Source organism: Tamandua tetradactyla, chromosome 4, assembly GCF_023851605.1.
Source record: "Tamandua tetradactyla isolate mTamTet1 chromosome 4, mTamTet1.pri, whole genome shotgun sequence".
Lineage (NCBI taxonomy): Eukaryota > Metazoa > Chordata > Mammalia > Pilosa > Myrmecophagidae > Tamandua > Tamandua tetradactyla.
Genome location: NC_135330.1, coordinates 33038708 through 33057976, shown reverse-complemented (window position 1 = coordinate 33057976; position 19269 = coordinate 33038708). Strand labels below are relative to the sequence as shown.

The following is a 19269-nucleotide window of genomic DNA, read 5'->3' as shown; positions in this document are numbered from 1 at the left end:
CTTCGGGTAGACCTTGCTACCTATCATAACCTGCCAACCCCCAATCAGGACCATTCCAGCCACTCCTAAAGAACACCTAGGCCTCCGCCACCGGCCTCGACAGCCTTGCCACCCTCACCTTTTCTCCTCCAGAACAGCTACTGGGGGAGTGGAGACAATACAGAGCAGCTCCCGGAGCCACGACGCAGATCAAAGGGACGGCGTACCCCATCCTGGAACGGCTGACTGTCTGAGAGAACCAGCCAGAAGTTGGTTCTATGAGAAAATCAATAAGATTGATGGGCCCTTAGCAAGATTGACAAAAAGAAGAAGAGAGAGGATGCAAATAAATAAGATCAGAAATGGAAGAGGAGACATAACCACTGACCTCACAGAAATAAAGGAGGTAATAACAGGATACTATGAACAACTTTACGCTAATAAATACAACAATTTAGATGAAATGGACGGGTTCCTGGAAAGACATGAACAACCAACTTTGACTCAAGAAGAAATAGATGACCTCAACAAACCAATCACAAGTAAAGAGATTGAATTAGTCATTCAAAAGCTTCCTATAAAGAAAAGTCCAGGACCAGACGGCTTCACATGTGAATTCTATCAAACATTCCAGAAAGAATTAGTACCAACTCTCCTCAAACTCTTCAAAAAAATCGAAGTGGAGGGAAAACTACCTAATTCATTCTATGAAGCCAACATCACCCTCATACCCAAACCAGGCAAAGATATTACAAAAAAAGAAAACTACAGACCAATCTCTCTAATGAATATAGATGCAAAAATCCTCAATAAAATTCTAGCAAATCGTATCCAACAACACATTAAAAGAATTATACATCATGACCAAGTAGGATTCATCCCAGGTATGCAAGGATGGTTCAACATAAGAAAATCAATTAATGTAATATACCACATCAACAAATCAAAGCAGAAAAATCACATGATCATCTCAATTGATGCAGAGAAGGCATTTGACAAGATTCAACATCCTTTCCTGTTGAAAACACTTCAAAGATAGGAATACAAGGGAACTTCGTTAAAATGATACAGGGAATATATGAAAAACCCACAGCAGAGAGGATGCGGAGAAAGAGGCACACTTATCCACTGTTGGTGGGAATGTCAAATGGTGCAACCACTGTGGAAGGCAATTTGGCGGTTCCTCAAAAAGCTGAATATAGAATTGCCATACGACCCAGCAATACCATTGCTAGGTATCTACTCCAAGGACTTAAGGGCAAAGACACAAACGGACATTTGCACACCAATGTTTATAGCAGCGTTATTTACAATTGCAAAGAGATGGAAACAGCCAAAATGTCCATCGACAGACGAGTGGCTAAACAAACTGTGGTATATACATACGATGGAATATTATGCAGCTTTAAGACAAGATAAACTTATGAAGCATGTAATAACATGGATGGACCTAGAGAATATTATGCTGAGTGAGTCCAGTCAAAAACTAAAGGACAAATACTGTATGGTCCCACTGATGTGAACCGACATTCGAGAATAAACTTGGAATATGTCATTGGTAACAGAGTCCAGCAGGAGTTAGAAACAGGGTAAGACAATGGGTTATTGAAGCTGAAGGGATACAGACTGTGCAACAGGAGTAGATACATAAACTCAAAATGGACAGCACAATAATACCTAATTATAAAGTAATCATGTTAAAACACTGAATGAAGCTGCATCTGAGCTATAGGGTTTTTTTTTTTTACTATTATTACTACTTTTATTTCTTTTCTCTATATTAACATTCTATATCTTTTTCTGTTGTGTTGCTAGTTCCTCTAAACCGATGCAAATGTACTAAGAAATGATGATCATGCATCTATGTGATGATGTTAAGAATTACTGAGTGCATATGTAGAATGGTATGACTTCTAAATGTTGTGTTAATTTCTTTTTTTCTTTCCGTTAAAAAAAAAAAGAACACCTAGGGCAATTGATAAGATTCTACAAGGGTTCCAGGCACTAGAGTAACTTTCCAGAAACCTACAACCTCCAGATGGGTCCCTGGTCCAGATAAGTCCTGAAATTTAGCTCAGCCTCTCTAGAACATCAGATAGTTTCATCTTCCTACCCCATATTAATGACAGATCCTTCCAATTTAAAAAATTTAGACTTGCCATAGCCCAAATAACCCCAATGAGAGGTATGCAAAGATCAAAGGTGATGGTGGAACTATACATAGAAGGTAGAACTTAACAAATGAATATGAATGCTGAATCATTAAACTGATATCTCTTTTACTCTCAGTATGTTAAAGCAGCTAGAAGTAAAAACCTAAAATTTTGAAATTGTAACCCATGTCAAAGTCTGAAATATATGCCTCAACTAATTGTCATGCTGTGCTTAGAAATTTATGGCTTTTTTGTTTATATGTTATTGTTCACAAAAAAAGTCAATTGTGATGATAAAAAAGCATTTAAGCCCTCTAATCTCCTATATTCTGTGGCAGGTAGAAGGAAAAATATGAGAGGATCGTATGGTAGCCCATGACGAACTCTGGTATCTATCCTGTAACCACTTTCTGAAGACTGCTTTGAAAACTAAAAAAATAAAATATAATAAAATCTTCAACAAAATTCCTGCACATTGAATCCAGCAGCACATTAAAAGAATTATATACCATGACAAAGTAGGATTCAACATAAGAAAATCAATTAATGTAATACACCACATCAACAAATCAAAGCAGAAAAACCACATGATCATCTCAATTGAAGTAGAAAAGGCATTTGACAAAATTCAACTTTATTTCTTGATGAAAACACTTCAAAGGACAGGAATAGAAGGGAACTTACTCAACATGATAAGAAGAATATATGAAAAACCCACAGCTAACATCATCTTCAATGGGAAAAGACAGAACACTTTCCCCCTAATATCAGGAACAAGACAAGGATATCCACTGTCACCACTGTTATTCTCAACATTGTGCTGGAAGTCCTAGTCAGAGCAATTAGACAATAAAAAGAAATACAAGGCATTCAAATTGGAAAGGAAGAAGTAAAACTCTCACTGTTGGCAAATGATATGATATTATATGTCAAAACCCCTGAAAAATCCACAGTAAAAATACTAGAGCTAATAAACAAGTAAAGTGGCAGGTTACAAGATCAACACTCAAAAATGTGCAGTGTTTCTATATACTAGTTATGAGTCATCTGAGGGGGGATTCAAGAAAAAAATTCCATTTACAATTGCAATCTAAAGAATAAAATATTTAGGAATAAATTTATCTAAGGATACAAAAGAACTATACAAAGAAAACTACAGGAAATTGCTAAAAGAAATCACAGAAGACCTAAATAAATGAAGGGCATATCGTTTTCATGGATTGGAAGATAGTTAAGATGCCAATTCTTCCTAAATTGATTTATAGATTTAATGCAATACAAATTAATTTCCCTAAAACTTACTTTGCAGAAATGGAAAAACCAATAATCAAATTTATCTGTAAGGGCAGGGTGCCCCGAATAGCTAAAAATATCCTGAGAATGAAAAATGAAGTCGGAGGTTTCACACTACCTTACTTTAAGGCAAAGTATTACAAAGCTACAGTGGTTAAAACAGCATGGTTCTGGATAAAGACAGATATACTGACCAATGGAATAGAATAGAGTGTTCAGATTATAGACTCTCTCATTTTTGGACAACTGATCTTTGATAAGCCAGTCAAGCCAACTCATCTGGGACAGAACAGTCTCTTCAATAAATGGTGCTTGGAGAACTGGATATCCACATGCAAAAATATGAAAGAGGATCCATATCTCACATCTAATACACAAATAACCTCAAAATGGATCAAAGACCTAAACATCAGCGCTAAGACCATAAAACTTGTGGAAGAAAATGTTGGATATACATTGTATATCACTGTAAAAGTTTTATGGTCTTAGTTCTAATGTTTAGGTCTTTGATCCATTTTGAGATAATTAGTGTGATATACATTGTAAGGGAATACAATGGAATATTATTCATTCATAAAAAGGACAGAAGTATTAATACATGCTACAAAATGGATGAAACTTGAAAGCATCATCCTAAATCAAAGAAGCCAGACACAAAAGGTTATATATTGTTTAATTCCAGTTATATGAAATATCTAGAATAGGGTAAATTCATAGATACAAAGCAGATTAGTGTTCACCATGGGGTACGAGAACAGGAAATGGGAAATGACTCTAAATGGGCATGAGGTTTAATTTTGTGGTGATGAAAATGTTTTAGAACTAGATAGAGGTGGTAGTTGCACAATATTGTGAATGTACTAAATATCACTAAACTATACATTTTATTGCGTTATGTGAACTTCACCTCAATAAAGAAATAAAAAGAAAAAAAGGTAAATGGAGAACATGCTACCATTAAGAGGCAGAGATTGTTGGTTAAATAAAAGAAGACCCAACTATAGTCTGTCTCAAGAAACTTATTTTAAAAATAAAGATTCAGAAAAGTTTCTTCTATAAGGCTAACTTCCTTCCTAATTTGCTTCTTCAGCTCTCCTGTGCCCTTTCTAGAAGAACCTAATAGACTATCTAAGTAATGGCACTTGTTATAGGATCAACTGGGACCTGGAATGTGGATAGATGCTTTTGGCACACTGTAATGTGTTTGACTCAGATTTTTTGGCTTCAAGATTTTTGGCAGTGCTCCAAACAACTCATACTATTAGGTAAAAGTAATATGAGCATTTTAAAATCTAACATCATTTTTGTGAGTATAATGTAACGTTTTGTATGATGAAGAAAAATTTTTAATGTGAAAATAAACTGACCATCTCAGAAAAAATTTTGAAAACAACTGCCATATAGTTCAAAAATGTACTTCAATACAAGGCATGCTTGCCCTATGCCCCTCTTCATGGGTTTAATCTAATTTTTAAAAATTTTAACTTGCTTCCAGTTTTTGAGAATATATCGAACTAAATACAGTGTAAAATTATATGCCAGGTGGAATACAACAAACTCTTCAAAATGCAGGACTGAGCTGGAAGGAAAATAAGAGATATCCCTAGAGGTGAAAAACAAGGAAATAAAGGCAAAGCAGTTTATGTTATAAGAACTAACACTGTGGCTATCCTTATAGGATTTCCTTTTTCAGCGATACATGGGCTTGCGTTTAATACTCCTTCAAAGACATAGCACAAGTCCTCATATCTTCCCCCTCACTCCTTAACTTCAATTTATGGGATGCTCTAAGGACTAAGATCTTTGTAGAAAGGGGGACTTAAAAACCCCCTACTGGAAGAAAGAGACAACTGAGAAAGAAGTCTGTTTTGAGCTGGGTGGTCAAGGAGAAAAATTAAGTCTTCTAAAAGAATTCCTAACCAAAGACTGCCCTTAATTCGATTTGAAGTTTAAATTTTCACTATAGAGAAGAATGGATATTACCCAAACCAAAACATTTCATATAAAAAATAAAAAGCAAAGTGTTTAAAATAAATTAAGTAATTAAAAAAAAAGAAAAAAGCATGATGTATAAAAACACACATATTTGAAGTCAAGGAGACAAATGAAGAGAATTAGTGTACTGAAACATGGATCTGAGAAAATCATGCAGAATGGAGCACAAAGAGACAGACAAAAAATATGAAAGATTAAGAGAAAAATAGGAAAGGAATATCAAGTTCCAACAAATTTCCAACAGGAATTCCAGAGGGAAAAAACAAGGGACCTTATTATTAGAAGACATATTAGCTGAAGATGTTTCAGAATTGACATAAGGTTAAAGTATTTCTTAAAGCAAAATGTCTTGAAAAATCAAATTCCAGAAACTAAAACATCAAAATTTATAAACAACTCACATGATTAAATCTTCTTGTGAAGGCAACTGCATTTGGAGCAGAACTATATTTTTCTTTTTTATTCCATCCACAACTTGAAAGCTCCTGAAAATTAACATAAAAATTAAACATAAATTCAAGATGTATCCAGTTTTCTTGTTATATTAAGAATTTCAGAGCATTAAAGATAGTTTTTTGTCCTTTTCTATAACTGCTTTATTTAATAGGAACATATCTAACATAACCATTCTGTTGTACCACAAAATCAAATTTTAGAAGAATTTAAGAGAGTTAACTTCTCTTCTATGGTAGAGTCAACAAATCAAATCTAACAATTGGAAAATCAAGAAACAGAAAGCATTTAGGTTTATAATGTGAGGATGATTAATAAAGGCTACTACTAAACAGGAAAAAAAACAAACCCACACCTGTGGTTCTCTCTACTTGGCTATGAGTACAAAGATAGCTAGGCTTATATGCCATAACCAGGAAATTGGAGGATTCTTCTCTGAAGATATTTGAGTCCCAGGGGGACAGATCTACAGATAATGAAAGTTGAGCATTTCACAAAATATAGTGAGCCCATTTGTTGTCTAACTTCATTTGATTACTCAGAACTGTCAATCTGCTCTTTACAACCTCACTCTTTGAACTGACAACCAACAACCCCAGATATTTGAAGAAACCTCTAATAAAGAGCCTTCCCAAAGGGCCTGTCAATAAAATTCTAAGGGACCAAGAACTTGGAGGTAAAAAAAAAAATCAATTTTGATTTTACCTTTATCTTTTACCTTATTACTTTTATGTTTAACTTATATGAAATACTCCTTTCAATGATAAAAGTGGATTTTAAATTACAGTGATATTGACAATATGTGAGACTTTGTCATCAATAAAGATCAGATATTTTTGTGTCACATTACAATTGGTGGAAATATTTCAGATATCATTTACACACATCACCACTTTAAAATTGTAGTATTTATTAGACCCATCTCAAGATCTTACTTAATATGGTATTAAAGAAACACACATATTGCTATAAAACCGAGTTTTAAAAAGTATTTTCAAAACTGTTTTAATAGAATTAATTCATTTGATTTAAAAAAATATTTTTATTGCTATATCTACACACATATACCTCATCGAGAGATTATAATCCATGGCTCATAATATCATCACATAGTTGCATATTCATTACTATGATCATTTTTAGATCATTTGCATCACTCCAGAAAATGAAATAAAAGGAAAAAACTCATACATCCCAACCCCCTTTTACCCCTCCCTATCACTGACCACTAGTTCCTTTGATTTTTAAAGAAGAGTTCCACAGGCTTCAGTCTGCCAAAGGGGTTCAAGGTCCAAAATAGGTTAAGAATGCTGGTATAATATAAGAAAAATAGTGTGTGCACATGCAAGAAAGAGAGGGACAGAATTCATGAGGAAAAAGAATCAACTCTAAGGAGACTGAGTTAGAGCAAGGAATAGGAGGAAATTGAAAGGAAAAGGCAAGAACAAATAATTATTACTCTCAGATAGATGGGTAAGATAAGATACAGGACACTACCAAAATCAGGAGAAGTATAAAAATATTCAGAGAAAAAAACAGAAACTTTGGAAATGAAAAATACAACAGAAATTAAAATGTCAACAGAAGGGTTGTGAGATAAAGGTGATAAAATCTGTTAGAACAAAAAGCTTAAAATAGGAGCCAAAATATTTTTATGTTAATTAGAAGAGCATTCATGAAAGTCAAAAGTCTGAAAACAGAAATTTTTAAGAGAGAACAGAGGATAACTCATTAAAAAAAATTCAAGAAAATGTCCTTTTTCCTAGAACAAAAGGAAAAGAAAGGGTCTATTACCCAGCACCATGGATTAAAAGAAATGAAAAGACCTAAACCCAGTGTGCTGGTTTGAAGCTATTATGCACCCCCAGAAGAGCCATGTCCTTTAATCCTCTTTCAGTATTACTGGATGGGATCTTTTTTATTGTTTCCATGGAGATGTGATCCACCCAATTGTGGATGCTAAGTTTTAATTAGATGGTTTCCATGGAGATGTGTCTCCACCCATTCAAGGTGGGGTTGCTTACTGGAGCCTTTTAAGAGGGAACCATTTTGTAAAAAGCTTGGGAGCTGAGAGAGCCAAGAGAGCCCACACAGCCAGAGATCTTTAGAGATGCAGAAGGAGAACATCCCCACGGAATCCTTAGGAAATGAGAAGCCAGGAGAAAGCTAGCAGACATAGCCATGTGCCTTTCCAGCTGACAGAAATGTTCTGGGTCCATCAGCCTTTCTTGAATTGAGGTATTGTTCTCTGGATGCCTTATAGTTTGGACAGTTTCACAGCCTCAGAACTATAAACTTGCAATTTTAATAAGTTCTCCTTTTAAAAGTCATTCCATTTCAGGTATATTGCATTCTCACAGCTTTTGCAAACCAAAACACCAAGTTTAGAACCAAGAAACTGCAGGACAATGGAGATACATCATCAAGTCTTTCAGAAATTCAAAAACAACATAGAACAACAAAAAATATATATACTGCATACTGAAAGAAAAACAGGGATCACAAGGTATTAGACACATCTCAATACTGGAAGTTAAAAGGCAACTGAAATAAATCCTTCAAAATCCTGTATCCAACAAAAATATCAGTTAAGTGTGATAGTAGACAACAGAGATTTTCACACATGAAAGCATAGAGAATTTATCTTATATGAGCTCATTCTCAGAAGGCTACTAGAATATCAACAAAACAAGCTAGCAAACCAAGAAAAAGGAAGACATTGGATCAAGGAAACTGAGGAATCAACAGAGAAAGAAAAGATAAGTAATTTCCAAGTTGATAGTAAGAGGAAATTCTAGGACAAAGCTATGAGCACAACTTAAGAACAACAGGGACAGAGATTCTAAAAGACATTCCACAAAGGATGAAAGAGAATACCCGAAGAATCTGAACATACCAAGAAGAAACATTTACTTTTGGCAGAAAATTAGTGATGGGTACAGAGAAAGCTATTGTGAATTATTAGCTCAAGGGAAACAAAATTTGAGTAAGTAATTACAGTTTCATAGCAGAGCTGTAAAGAACAGTTACATAGTCAAAAATATCACATAGCCATATCGGAAAAACAAGGCACTATGAGAAAAAGAAGGAACTATGAGACAAGTGAAGTCATGGCAAGATGGTGGCACAGTGAGCTGTGGAATTTAGTTCAAACTCAAGAGCAGCTAGTAAACAGCCAGGAACTGGAAGGAAAATTTGCTTGAGGAACATCAGTGATTGGACATACACTGTAAACCAGTCTGGATAAGGTGGAATGGCTGAGATCCCACAAAGAACTGTATGTCCCTCAAACCATGGACACCAGTGACCATTGCCCCTGGGCATGGCAGGATGGTTCCTGCAAGGAAAAGGAAACAGACTTGACCAGCAGCAAAGGCTTAGCTCAACCAAAATCCAACTGTGAAATTAATGAACAAATACTGACTACTGAAAACAGTCCAACAGCACAGATAAACCTGGAATCAGCACCAAAGGAACAAGGAAGGAGTCTTAGCCCCAGCAGAGAGAGGGTGGGAGTGATTTAAAAAAAAAAAAAAGAGGCTTTTTGAGTTAGACAGCTCAAAATACTGGAAAAGGATGGACCACAAGAAAAGGGGGCACAAAGAGCCTAGAAATACACATATCAACTAAAGCTCCTGACTGACAAACATGATGGAATGGAAACCTGATTCTGAAAAGGAATTTTTAGTTTTTTGTTTACTCCTTAAAACAGTTCAACAGACTGAACTGCAAGCACTCTCAAGCTCCAGCACTGACCCAAGAAAAGGCAGAATTAAGCTTGACTAAGAGACCAAGTAAGACAGGTGAAAGGAGTTATTTCTCTAAAGGGTGTATCTTACCCAAAAAAAGGGGAGGGAGGGCAGCTCAAGTGGAATGCCTCACTCAAGGAACTGATGCTGGGGGCAGGGGACGATGGACTACAAGAAATCAAAGCCATCTTACTACATCACTTCTATTCCTCAACCACGCTCCTGGCAGGAAGAATCTGCTGAAATTGAAGGCATCACATCGCTTGGAGCAGGTGGGAAGTCACAAGTAGACAAGCACCACACACTGGGCAGGATGCGAAAATTAGAGTATAGAGAATTTACAAGAAAGTCTGAGAACCTATTGGATCTTATTCTTAGGGAAAACTAACACTGGCTACTGTTTTCTCCTGATATGTGGTCCTGTCTGTCCAGGGCCAATCTGACTGGGGTCTATAATATCGGAAGAGAACTTCCTCAAAAAAAAAAAAAAAAAAAAAGGGTCCATATAGTCAGCGCAAGAAACAGAAAAACAAGAACTGAAAAATTCTAATCAGTTAAACAGAACCTTTGATAGATATCTAGAATAAGTTGAACTGAATATCAAAGAAAAGATAGACAGCAAAGACATCCAGCAATAAAACCCCAAGTAAAAGAGGGAAATAACCTTTAGAATAAACTAATTAAGAATTCAAAGGTCTAGATATGAGCAAAAAAATAATGAGTCATACTAGAAGAATCGAAGATATGGCCAGTCAAAGGAACAAACAAGCATTTCAAGTGAGAGACAGGAGTTGAAACAACTAATTCAGGATGTCCAAGCAGATATGCAAAATCTCATCACAAGTCAAATCAATACAGTGAGTAAAAAAGTATTTGCAAAGTCCCCTTGGGGGAATTGTGAGAAAGGGGGAAAACTCAACTTCCCCAAGTGGAGAATTCTTAATATTCTCATAAGCAGTGGGGACAACCAAAGCAATAGGCTGAGCTCCCAATCTTGGGGTCTGTTCATATGAAAATTAACCCCATAAAGAATAGGTCAAGCCTACTTAAAATTAGGCCTAAGAGTCACCCCCAAGAGAGCCTCTTTTGTTGCTCAGATGTGGCCTCTCTCTCCAGCCAAGATGACAAGCAAACTCACCGCCCTCCCTACGTGGGATATGACTCCCAGGGGTGTGGACCTTCCTGGCAACGTGGGACAGAAATCCTAGAATGAGCTGGGACTCAGCATCAAGGGATTAAGAAAACCTTCTCGACCAAAAGGGGGAAGAGCAAAATGAGACAAAATAAAGTGTCAATGACTGAGAGATTCCAAACAGAATCAAGAGGTTAACTTATGCATTAAATAGATATCACCTTGTTTGTCAAGATGTAATGGAGAGGTTGGAGGGAACTGCCTGAAAATGTAGCGCTGTGTTCCAGTAGCCATGTTTCTTGAAGATTGTATAATGAAATAGCTTTCACAATGTGACTGTGTGATTGTGAAAACCTTGTGTCTGATGCTCTTTTTATCTACCTTATCAACAGACAAGTAAAACATATGGAATAAAAATAAGTAATGGGGGAACAAATGTTAAATTTAGATTGAAATGCTAGTGATCAAGAAAGGGAGGAGTAAGGGGTATGGTATGTATAAATTTTTTTCTGTTGTCTTTTTATTTCTTTTTCTGAGTTGATGCAAATGTTCTAAGAAATGATCGTGATGACGAATACGCAACTATGTGATGATACTGTGAATTACTGATTATATATGTAGAATGGAATGATCATATGTTAAGAATGTTTGTGTTTGTTGTCATATATATTTCTCAAAAATTAGATACAACATCTAGACAGAGGATCAATTAAGAAACAGAGAATTTGAATAGTATAGTAAAGGAATTAGATTTAACAGACATTTACAGAACATTACACCCCACAACAGCAGGATACATGTTTTTCTCAAGTGCTCATGGATCATTCTCAAGGAAAGACCATATGTTGGGTCGCAATGCAAGTCTCAATAAATTTTAAAAGATTGAAATCATACAAAACACTTTTGTGGATCATAATGGAATTAAGCTGGAAATCAGTAACAGGCAGAGGGGCAGGAAATTCACAAATATATGGAGGCTAAACAACATACTCTTTCTAGATATATTTTTAATTGATATTTCTTAACATACAAACATGCAAACATTCTATACATGGGTACAATCAATGGCTCACAATATCATCACATAGTTGTGTATTTATCAGCATGATCATTTTTTGAACATCTACATCACTCCAGAAAAAGAAATACAAAGAAAAAAAAACCTCATACATACCATACCCCTTACTCCTCCTTCTCATGACCACTACTATTTCCATCTACTCTAATTTATTTTAACCTTTGTCCCCCCCATAATCAATGTCTCCCCCCAAAACTATATATAGATTCAAAGTAATAACTATCAAAACCCCAGCAGTCTTTCTGGCAGAAAGAGAAAAGCTGAACCTCAAATTCATATGCAATCACAAGGGGTCCCAAGGAGCCAAATCAATATTGAAAAGGAAGAACCAAGTTTGAGTTCTCGCACTTTAGTAATGTATGAGAAAGTCACAATAATCAAAACAGTGTAGTGCTGGCTTGAAAACAGATATATAGACAATGGAAGGGACTGAAATTTCAGAAAATAAACCCACATATCAAAGATTTTGGGCTAGGTGCCAAATTAATTGGGGAAAGCATAGTTTCTTCACCAAATAGTCTAGAGAAAACTGGATTCCTATTTGCAACAGAATGAACTGGACCCCTAACTCACACCATACAAAAAAATAATTCTAAATGGATCAAGGACTTAAACACCAAGAGCTAAAACTATAAAATCCTAGAAGGAAATATAGGGGTAACTCTTCAGAACCTGAGATTTGGTGTTGATTTCTTAGATATAACACCAAAAGTACAAGCAACAAAAAGAAGAAACAGATAAAATGGACTTCACCAAAACTAAAAACACTTGTACATCAAATACTCTAAGAAAGTGAAAAGACAGACTACGGAATGGGAGAAAATGGTAGTGAACCATATATCTGATAAAGGTTTAATATCCACAATATATAAAGAACTGCGATAACAACAAAACACAACCCAATTAAAAATGGGCAAGGAACTTGAATAGCTATTTGTTTAAAGATATATAAATGGCCAATAAAGACATGAAAAAATGCTCAACGTGGGTCATCAGGGAAATGTAAATCAAAACCACAAGGAGATAATACCTCACACTCACAAGGATGGTGGTTATCTTAAAAAAAAGAAAGATTCAAGAAAAGAATAGCTTGCAAGAACACAGAAATAGGAACCTTTACACATTGCTGGTTGCACTGTAGGATAGTGATGCAGCCACTGAGAAAATCAGCTTGGCAGTTTCTCAGAAAATTGAAAGCAGACTTACCAGAAACCCAGCAATATTACTTGGTATATACCCTAAACAAATAAAAGCTGGGACTCAAACAGATTATTCGTACACCAATGTTCATAGCAGCATTATTCACAACAGCCAGAAGGTGGAAACAACTCAAGTGTTCACCAAAAGCTGAATGGATAAACAAAATGTGGTATATACAGTCAGTAGAATATTAAAAAAGGAAAGGCTGAGGTAGGGTAAGGAATGGGGAATTAATGCTGAAATGGTACAGAGCTTTTGTTTGGGGTGATAGAAAGGTTCTGCTAATGGATGGTGGTGATAGCAGTGAATGCAATTAATGGCAATGGACTGTGTATTTCAAAGTGGTTAAAATGGAAAATTTTAGGTTGCCAGGATAAAAATTTTTTGTAAAGCATAGAATTATACAACACAAAGAGTGAACCCTAATGTAAACTATGGTCTATAGTTAATAGTATAATTATAATAATATTGTTTACCAATTCAAACAAAGTTATCACATATACAAAATGTTAACAACTGGGGAGATGTGGTGGGGGGGGAGGAATAACATTCTGATGCATGCTACAGTATGCACAGACGAACTCTGAACACATCATGATGAAGGAAAATAAGCCAGACACAAAATGACAAATATTTTATGATTTAGTTTACATAAAAATTTGAAGAAGCAAACTTTCATTGAGACAGGAGTTTAGAAGTTACCAGGGGCACAAAGAGAGTGTGATGACTTAACAAGTAATGTTGTGAATGTAATTAAAGCTACTAAACTGTAGGGGTGCAAGGGTAGTTCAGTGGTAGAATTTTCGCCTGCCATGTGGGAGACCTTGGTTTGATTTCCAGTCTACAGACTTCCAGAAAACAAACCAACAAGCAAAACAAACAAAAATTCAACAAAAGGTGCTACAATAATGGGATACTTACATGGAAAAATAATAAAATGTGACCCCACTATTCAGCATACAAAAACAAAACAAAACAATTAAATTGTACACTTGAATGTGGTTAAAATAGGGACATTATGAGTTGTACGTTAGTACAATAAAAAGTCAAAAAATGCATAGAAGAGCTGAAAGAATACACTAATAGCAGTTCAGTGTAGATAATGGGATGAAAGATAATTTTTTTCCTTCTTTGCAATCACTGTAATTAGAGTTTCAGCAACCATGTTATTATGTTTCCTCCCATCATATGGGAAAAGCAGAAAGGCTGCTAATTCAGAAAAGGGAAGGTAAGTTAAAATCCTGGTCTTGTGTGAGATGGTCACCACCCATGGATGCTTCCAAATTAGTCCACACTGCTTGGGCCAACAGCAACGGCTTCTTTTAGAACTAGCCATGTAGACATTAGGGCAGAGTACTGAGGCCAGAGATAGAGAGGGAACTGCTTGTGTATGTAAGATTGACTGAGCTGAGACCATGTACAACCACTAAGGAATACTCATTTCTAGACAAATAAGCTAGCCTTGTTAACATCACAGTATTTTAAAAAATATCCTTCATAAAAAATATCCTTCAGAGTTGAGTGAGGGGTGGGGATGGGGTATGTCAAGTCTTTAGGAAGTAAAACCAGTTGGAGATTTGGAAAAACAGGGGAAGGAGAATGAATGAGAAAGAAGAGAAAAGAATGGCTGCTAGGTTTTATATTTATATTATATTGTTTATATCATATTGTGTATTTATAATATATTTATATTTATATTATAGAAGATAGAAGGTACAAATCAGTCAGATAGGGAAAAAAAAAAAACAAGCAAACTTTCTTCCTACGTAATTATATTCCAAAGTAGTTTTTTAAATTATTGGTGAACCTTGCTTTAATATTAAATTCTTTTCATTGGTAAACATCTTTCTTCTTTCTATTCTATCAATATCACATGAAGAAACTAAGCAGTGAAACGTTTCTGTTCTTTTTATCTGAGGTAATTTCAACTATGTTACAGGGCTGGAGAAGAACTAGATTTAGCATTATGTTTGACTTAGATCTGCTTGTAAAGTCGCTATTTTATCTGATCAGTATTTTCTCAATGACTAAGGATAGTGTCTGTATAGTAAATATAACTTTTGACACTCAAAGCTAAGGCAGAGGAGGATTGTGGCAAGATGGTGATTAGGAAGCTTCAGAAATCAGTCCCTCCACCAGAAAAACTATTAAACAGGCAGGAACCTTCTGAATCAACTAAATTGAAAGTCTTGGAGAACACTGTGAGGCATCCAGGGAAGAGATGGAGAAAAACGCCAGTTAACTGTGGTTAATACCAGTGAACTGCACTATTCGCATGGCAGCCACAGTCCCCTATCCGCCAGTCTCGTAGCTGGGAGCAGTGGAGTATTCAAATCTGGTGTCTGGTGCAGCATGCTGGTGCAGGGTGGGACATAAAGACCTACTTCCCCAAGATTCAGGGGTATATGGTGCAATCACTGATAGCTGCTTTCGCTTAGCTACTTCAGAATCTAGGATATAGGTTATCAGGGACTGAGGGTAGGGACAGGGAATGGGGAGTTAATACTTAATTGGGACAGAATTTCTGCTTGGGGTTATGGAAAAGATTTGGTAATGGATGATGGCAATGACAGCACAACACTATGAAAGTAATTAACAATGCTGAATTATATATGTGAATGTGTTAGAAGCAGAAATTTTAGGTTGTATATATGTTACTAGAATAAAAACTTAAAAAGTTAAACACATAAGGCAGACAGTCTCTACAGTGAAATAAAAGGCTTAGAGAATTTTCCTTTTTTCCGCTAAGTACTTTTTATTTATTTATTGCATAAGCAGGCACCAGGAAGCAAAGCCAGGTCTCTGGCACAGCAGGTGAGAACTCTGTCTACTGAACCATTGTGGCCTGCCCCCAAGTACTTTTGATGTATACAGTATAGCAGTAGTAGATTAGTAGATAAGTAGATAAATAGTAGACATATAGATAAGCAGATATATTTTTGAGAAAACAACTAGACTTTTCATAGCTTCTTACCCTTCTTTCTATCAAGCCCAGGAATAAGTCTAGATAGAACAAGTTTAGCTTTTTTAGTTTGAAAGACTATGTAATACAGAATTCCACAACCTGGTAGAATTGAATCAACAATAGGAAATCGTTTATTTTAATGAGTTCCAGGTAACTCAGAAATTGTTTCTATTATAGAAAACTGAGACTCATGTGGCTCAAAACCAACCTGGATTTAAAATCTCTATACCAAATATTTGGATTCAGAATAAGCATTCTTTACAGTCCAAATTTATACTTATTTTATTTCAGGAAATTTGAATAAATCATTACCTGAATTAAAGTTACATATGGATTTAAACACATAAAAATGAGCTTTCAGTCTCACTGATATGAACTAACAATAATGAATGAATTTGGAGAATTTCTAAGAACAGAGGCCATCAGGAGATAGAAATGGTAGATTTTGGGTAATTGGAGCTGAAGGGATAGCTTGTACAACAAGACTGATTATAAAGATTCAGAAATGGATAGCACAATACTACCTATTTGTAGCACAATAATGTTAGTACACTCAATGAAGCTGAAAGTAAGAATGATAAAGGGAGGAGGGCTGGGGGTACAAATGAAACCAGAAGGAAAGATAGATGATTGATTTGAACAGTGAATAAAAAAGTATTTGCAAAGTCCCTTTGGGGGAACAGTGAGAAAGAGGGAAAATTCAACTTCCCCATTTGGAGAATTTTGATATCCTCACAAGCAGTGGGGACAACCAAAGCAATAAGCCAAGCCCTCAATCTTAGGGCTAGTTCACATGAAACTTACAATGGCAAAGGACAGACTAAGCCTACTTAAAATTAGGCCTAAGTGTCACCCCCAGAGAACCTCTTTTGTTGCTCAGATGTGGCCTGTCAGCTAACATGGCAAGCAAACTCACTGCCCTCCCCCTCTCTACGTGGGACATGACTCCCAGGGGTGTAAACCTTCCTGCCAATGTGGGCCAGAAATCCTAGAATGACCTGGGATTCAGTATCAAGGGACTGAGAAAACCTTGTCGACTGAAAGGGGGAAGAGAGAAATGAGACAAAATAAAATGCTAGTGGCTGAAAGATTTTAAACAGAGTTGAGAGGTTATCCTGGAGGTCATTCCTATGCATTTTACAGATATCACCTTTTTAATTTAAGCTGTATTAGAGAGGGAAGTGTCTGAAACTGTAGAGCTGTGTTCCAGTAGCCATGGTTCTTGAAGATGAATGTATAATGATACAGCTTCCACAATGTGACTATGTGAGTGTGAAAACCTTGTGTTAATGTTCCTTTTATCTAGAATATTGACAGATAAGTAAAAAAAAAAAAAGGATTAAAAATAAATAAATAGGGGGAACATATGTTAAAATAAATTGAGTAGATTGAAATACTAGTGAACAATGAAAGGGAGTGGTAAGGGATATAGAAAAAAAATAGCGGCAACAAAGGTTGAAATATATTGAGTAGATGGAAATACTAGTGGTCAATGAGGAGGAGGAGTTGTGGTATGTATGAGCTTTTTATCTCTTTTTCTGGAGTGATGCAAATGTTCTAAAAAATGATCATGGTGATGAATATACTACTATGTGATGATATTGTGAGCCACTGATTGTATACCATGCACGAAATGTTTATATGTTAAGAATATTCATGTTTGTATGTTGTTTTGGTTTGATAATAAAAAATTAATTAAAAAAAGAGCTTTCATTTATATAGTTTTGGTTCAACTCAACTAAAGATCTTATAAAAAATAATATATAATTCAAGTAGAGACCTGAACATTGGTATGATGGACAGAAACATGAAAATAAAAGTACTGGTTATAGATTTTCACAGTAACTACTCTCATTTCATAATGTAACAACAGAAATTCCTTAATTTTTTAATGAAGGTAATATTTTAATACATAATGAGGTAAACATATACTGATAAATGAGACTAATATCACATCTTAAAAAATCTTTTGTCAAGTTTATCAACAGCAAAATTTTTTGGCTTAATAAAAAACAATATTTGGGAAACAATTTGATGTATTTAATAAATTTTAAAATGCTCATGCTCTACAGCCTACTAATTTTACTCTTAGAAAAATTCTTATAGACAAGGAAACAAAGAAAAGAATTTTCATATCCTTGAAAATGGCAAAAATGGGAAATTTTATGTTTATTATGTTATCACAATAAAAATTTTTAAATTTTTTTCATAACAGCTTCATTTAAATTATTCAAGCACTGTAACATCCAGCAACAGAACACTAAATATATCATAGGTTATAATACTAAATAGCTGGTGAAATTAATGTACATGAATGCATATATCAACATGTATATTAGTCAGCAAAGTTGAACATAAAAAGCAAGCTTAAGACAAAAACAATAGAATACCATTTATATGAAAATGTAAAACATGCAATAGCATACATATTGCTAATGGATACATAAACTTATAGAAAAAAGTAAATGTATTATAATGGTGCAGATTAATATTAGACAGTGGTCACTGTGGTGGGAGGAATGAAGAGAGGTAATGTGGGAGGAGATACACAAAAGCATCAGCAGGACTGGTTAAGTACATAGGAACTTCACCTTAATATTTGTCTTCTTTTTTCTTATTAGGGTAAAATATATGTAACATGAAGTGTGCCATTTTAGCCACTTTTAAGTGTACAATTCAGTGGCTCTTCATGCCTTTTTCAATATTTCATAATATAATTAGAGAACATTCTTCTGCTAGATGACAAGCTCCTGTTTATGCTGCCAGATTTAAGGTAGTCTTGATGATTTCATGGGATTGACATAAGAACATGTTGGTACTACATCTTGCATTCTTTTAGACTTGTTGCTGTCAATTTGTCTTTTTTTAATGCAATTTTATTGAGATATTCACACATCATACAATTCATGCAAAGTATACAATCAATGGCTCACAGTATCATCACAGAGCTGCACATTCATCACCACAACAAATCAATTTTAGAATTAAGCCTTCATTAATCCAAAAAGAAAAAGAGAAAATAAAAATATAAAAGAAAACCCAAAACATCCCATACTCCCTACCCATCCTCACTGTTGATTCCTAGTATTGGTGTGGTACAACTGCTGTCAAATATTTAAAACATTTTCTCATTAAACAATATTTGCCTAACACTATGTTCACTCTTTCATTCTAAATATTGAGCTCTCACTATATATGCCAGACAGATAAAATAGTAATAAAAAATTGTTGGTCTCTGACCTCATGTAGCTTAAAACCAAGCAGAAGAGGGA

At 35.1% G+C, this 19269-nt stretch overlaps 1 protein-coding gene across 13 annotated transcripts in view; it reads right to left on the bottom strand.

Moving 5' to 3' along the window:
- Positions 1–19269, bottom strand: part of RALGPS2 (Ral GEF with PH domain and SH3 binding motif 2) — a 264908-nt gene that overhangs the window by 126839 nt on the left and 118800 nt on the right. For all 13 annotated transcript variants that reach the window (XR_013174130.1, XR_013174134.1, XR_013174132.1 and 10 more), the window contains one exon: positions 5822–5905. Coding sequence is in view for 2 of the 13 variants with exons in the window: in XM_077157113.1 (XP_077013228.1) it covers positions 5822–5905 (84 nt within the window). In the remaining 11 variants the exon portion in view is untranslated. The remainder of the gene's footprint in view (positions 1–5821; positions 5906–19269) is intronic.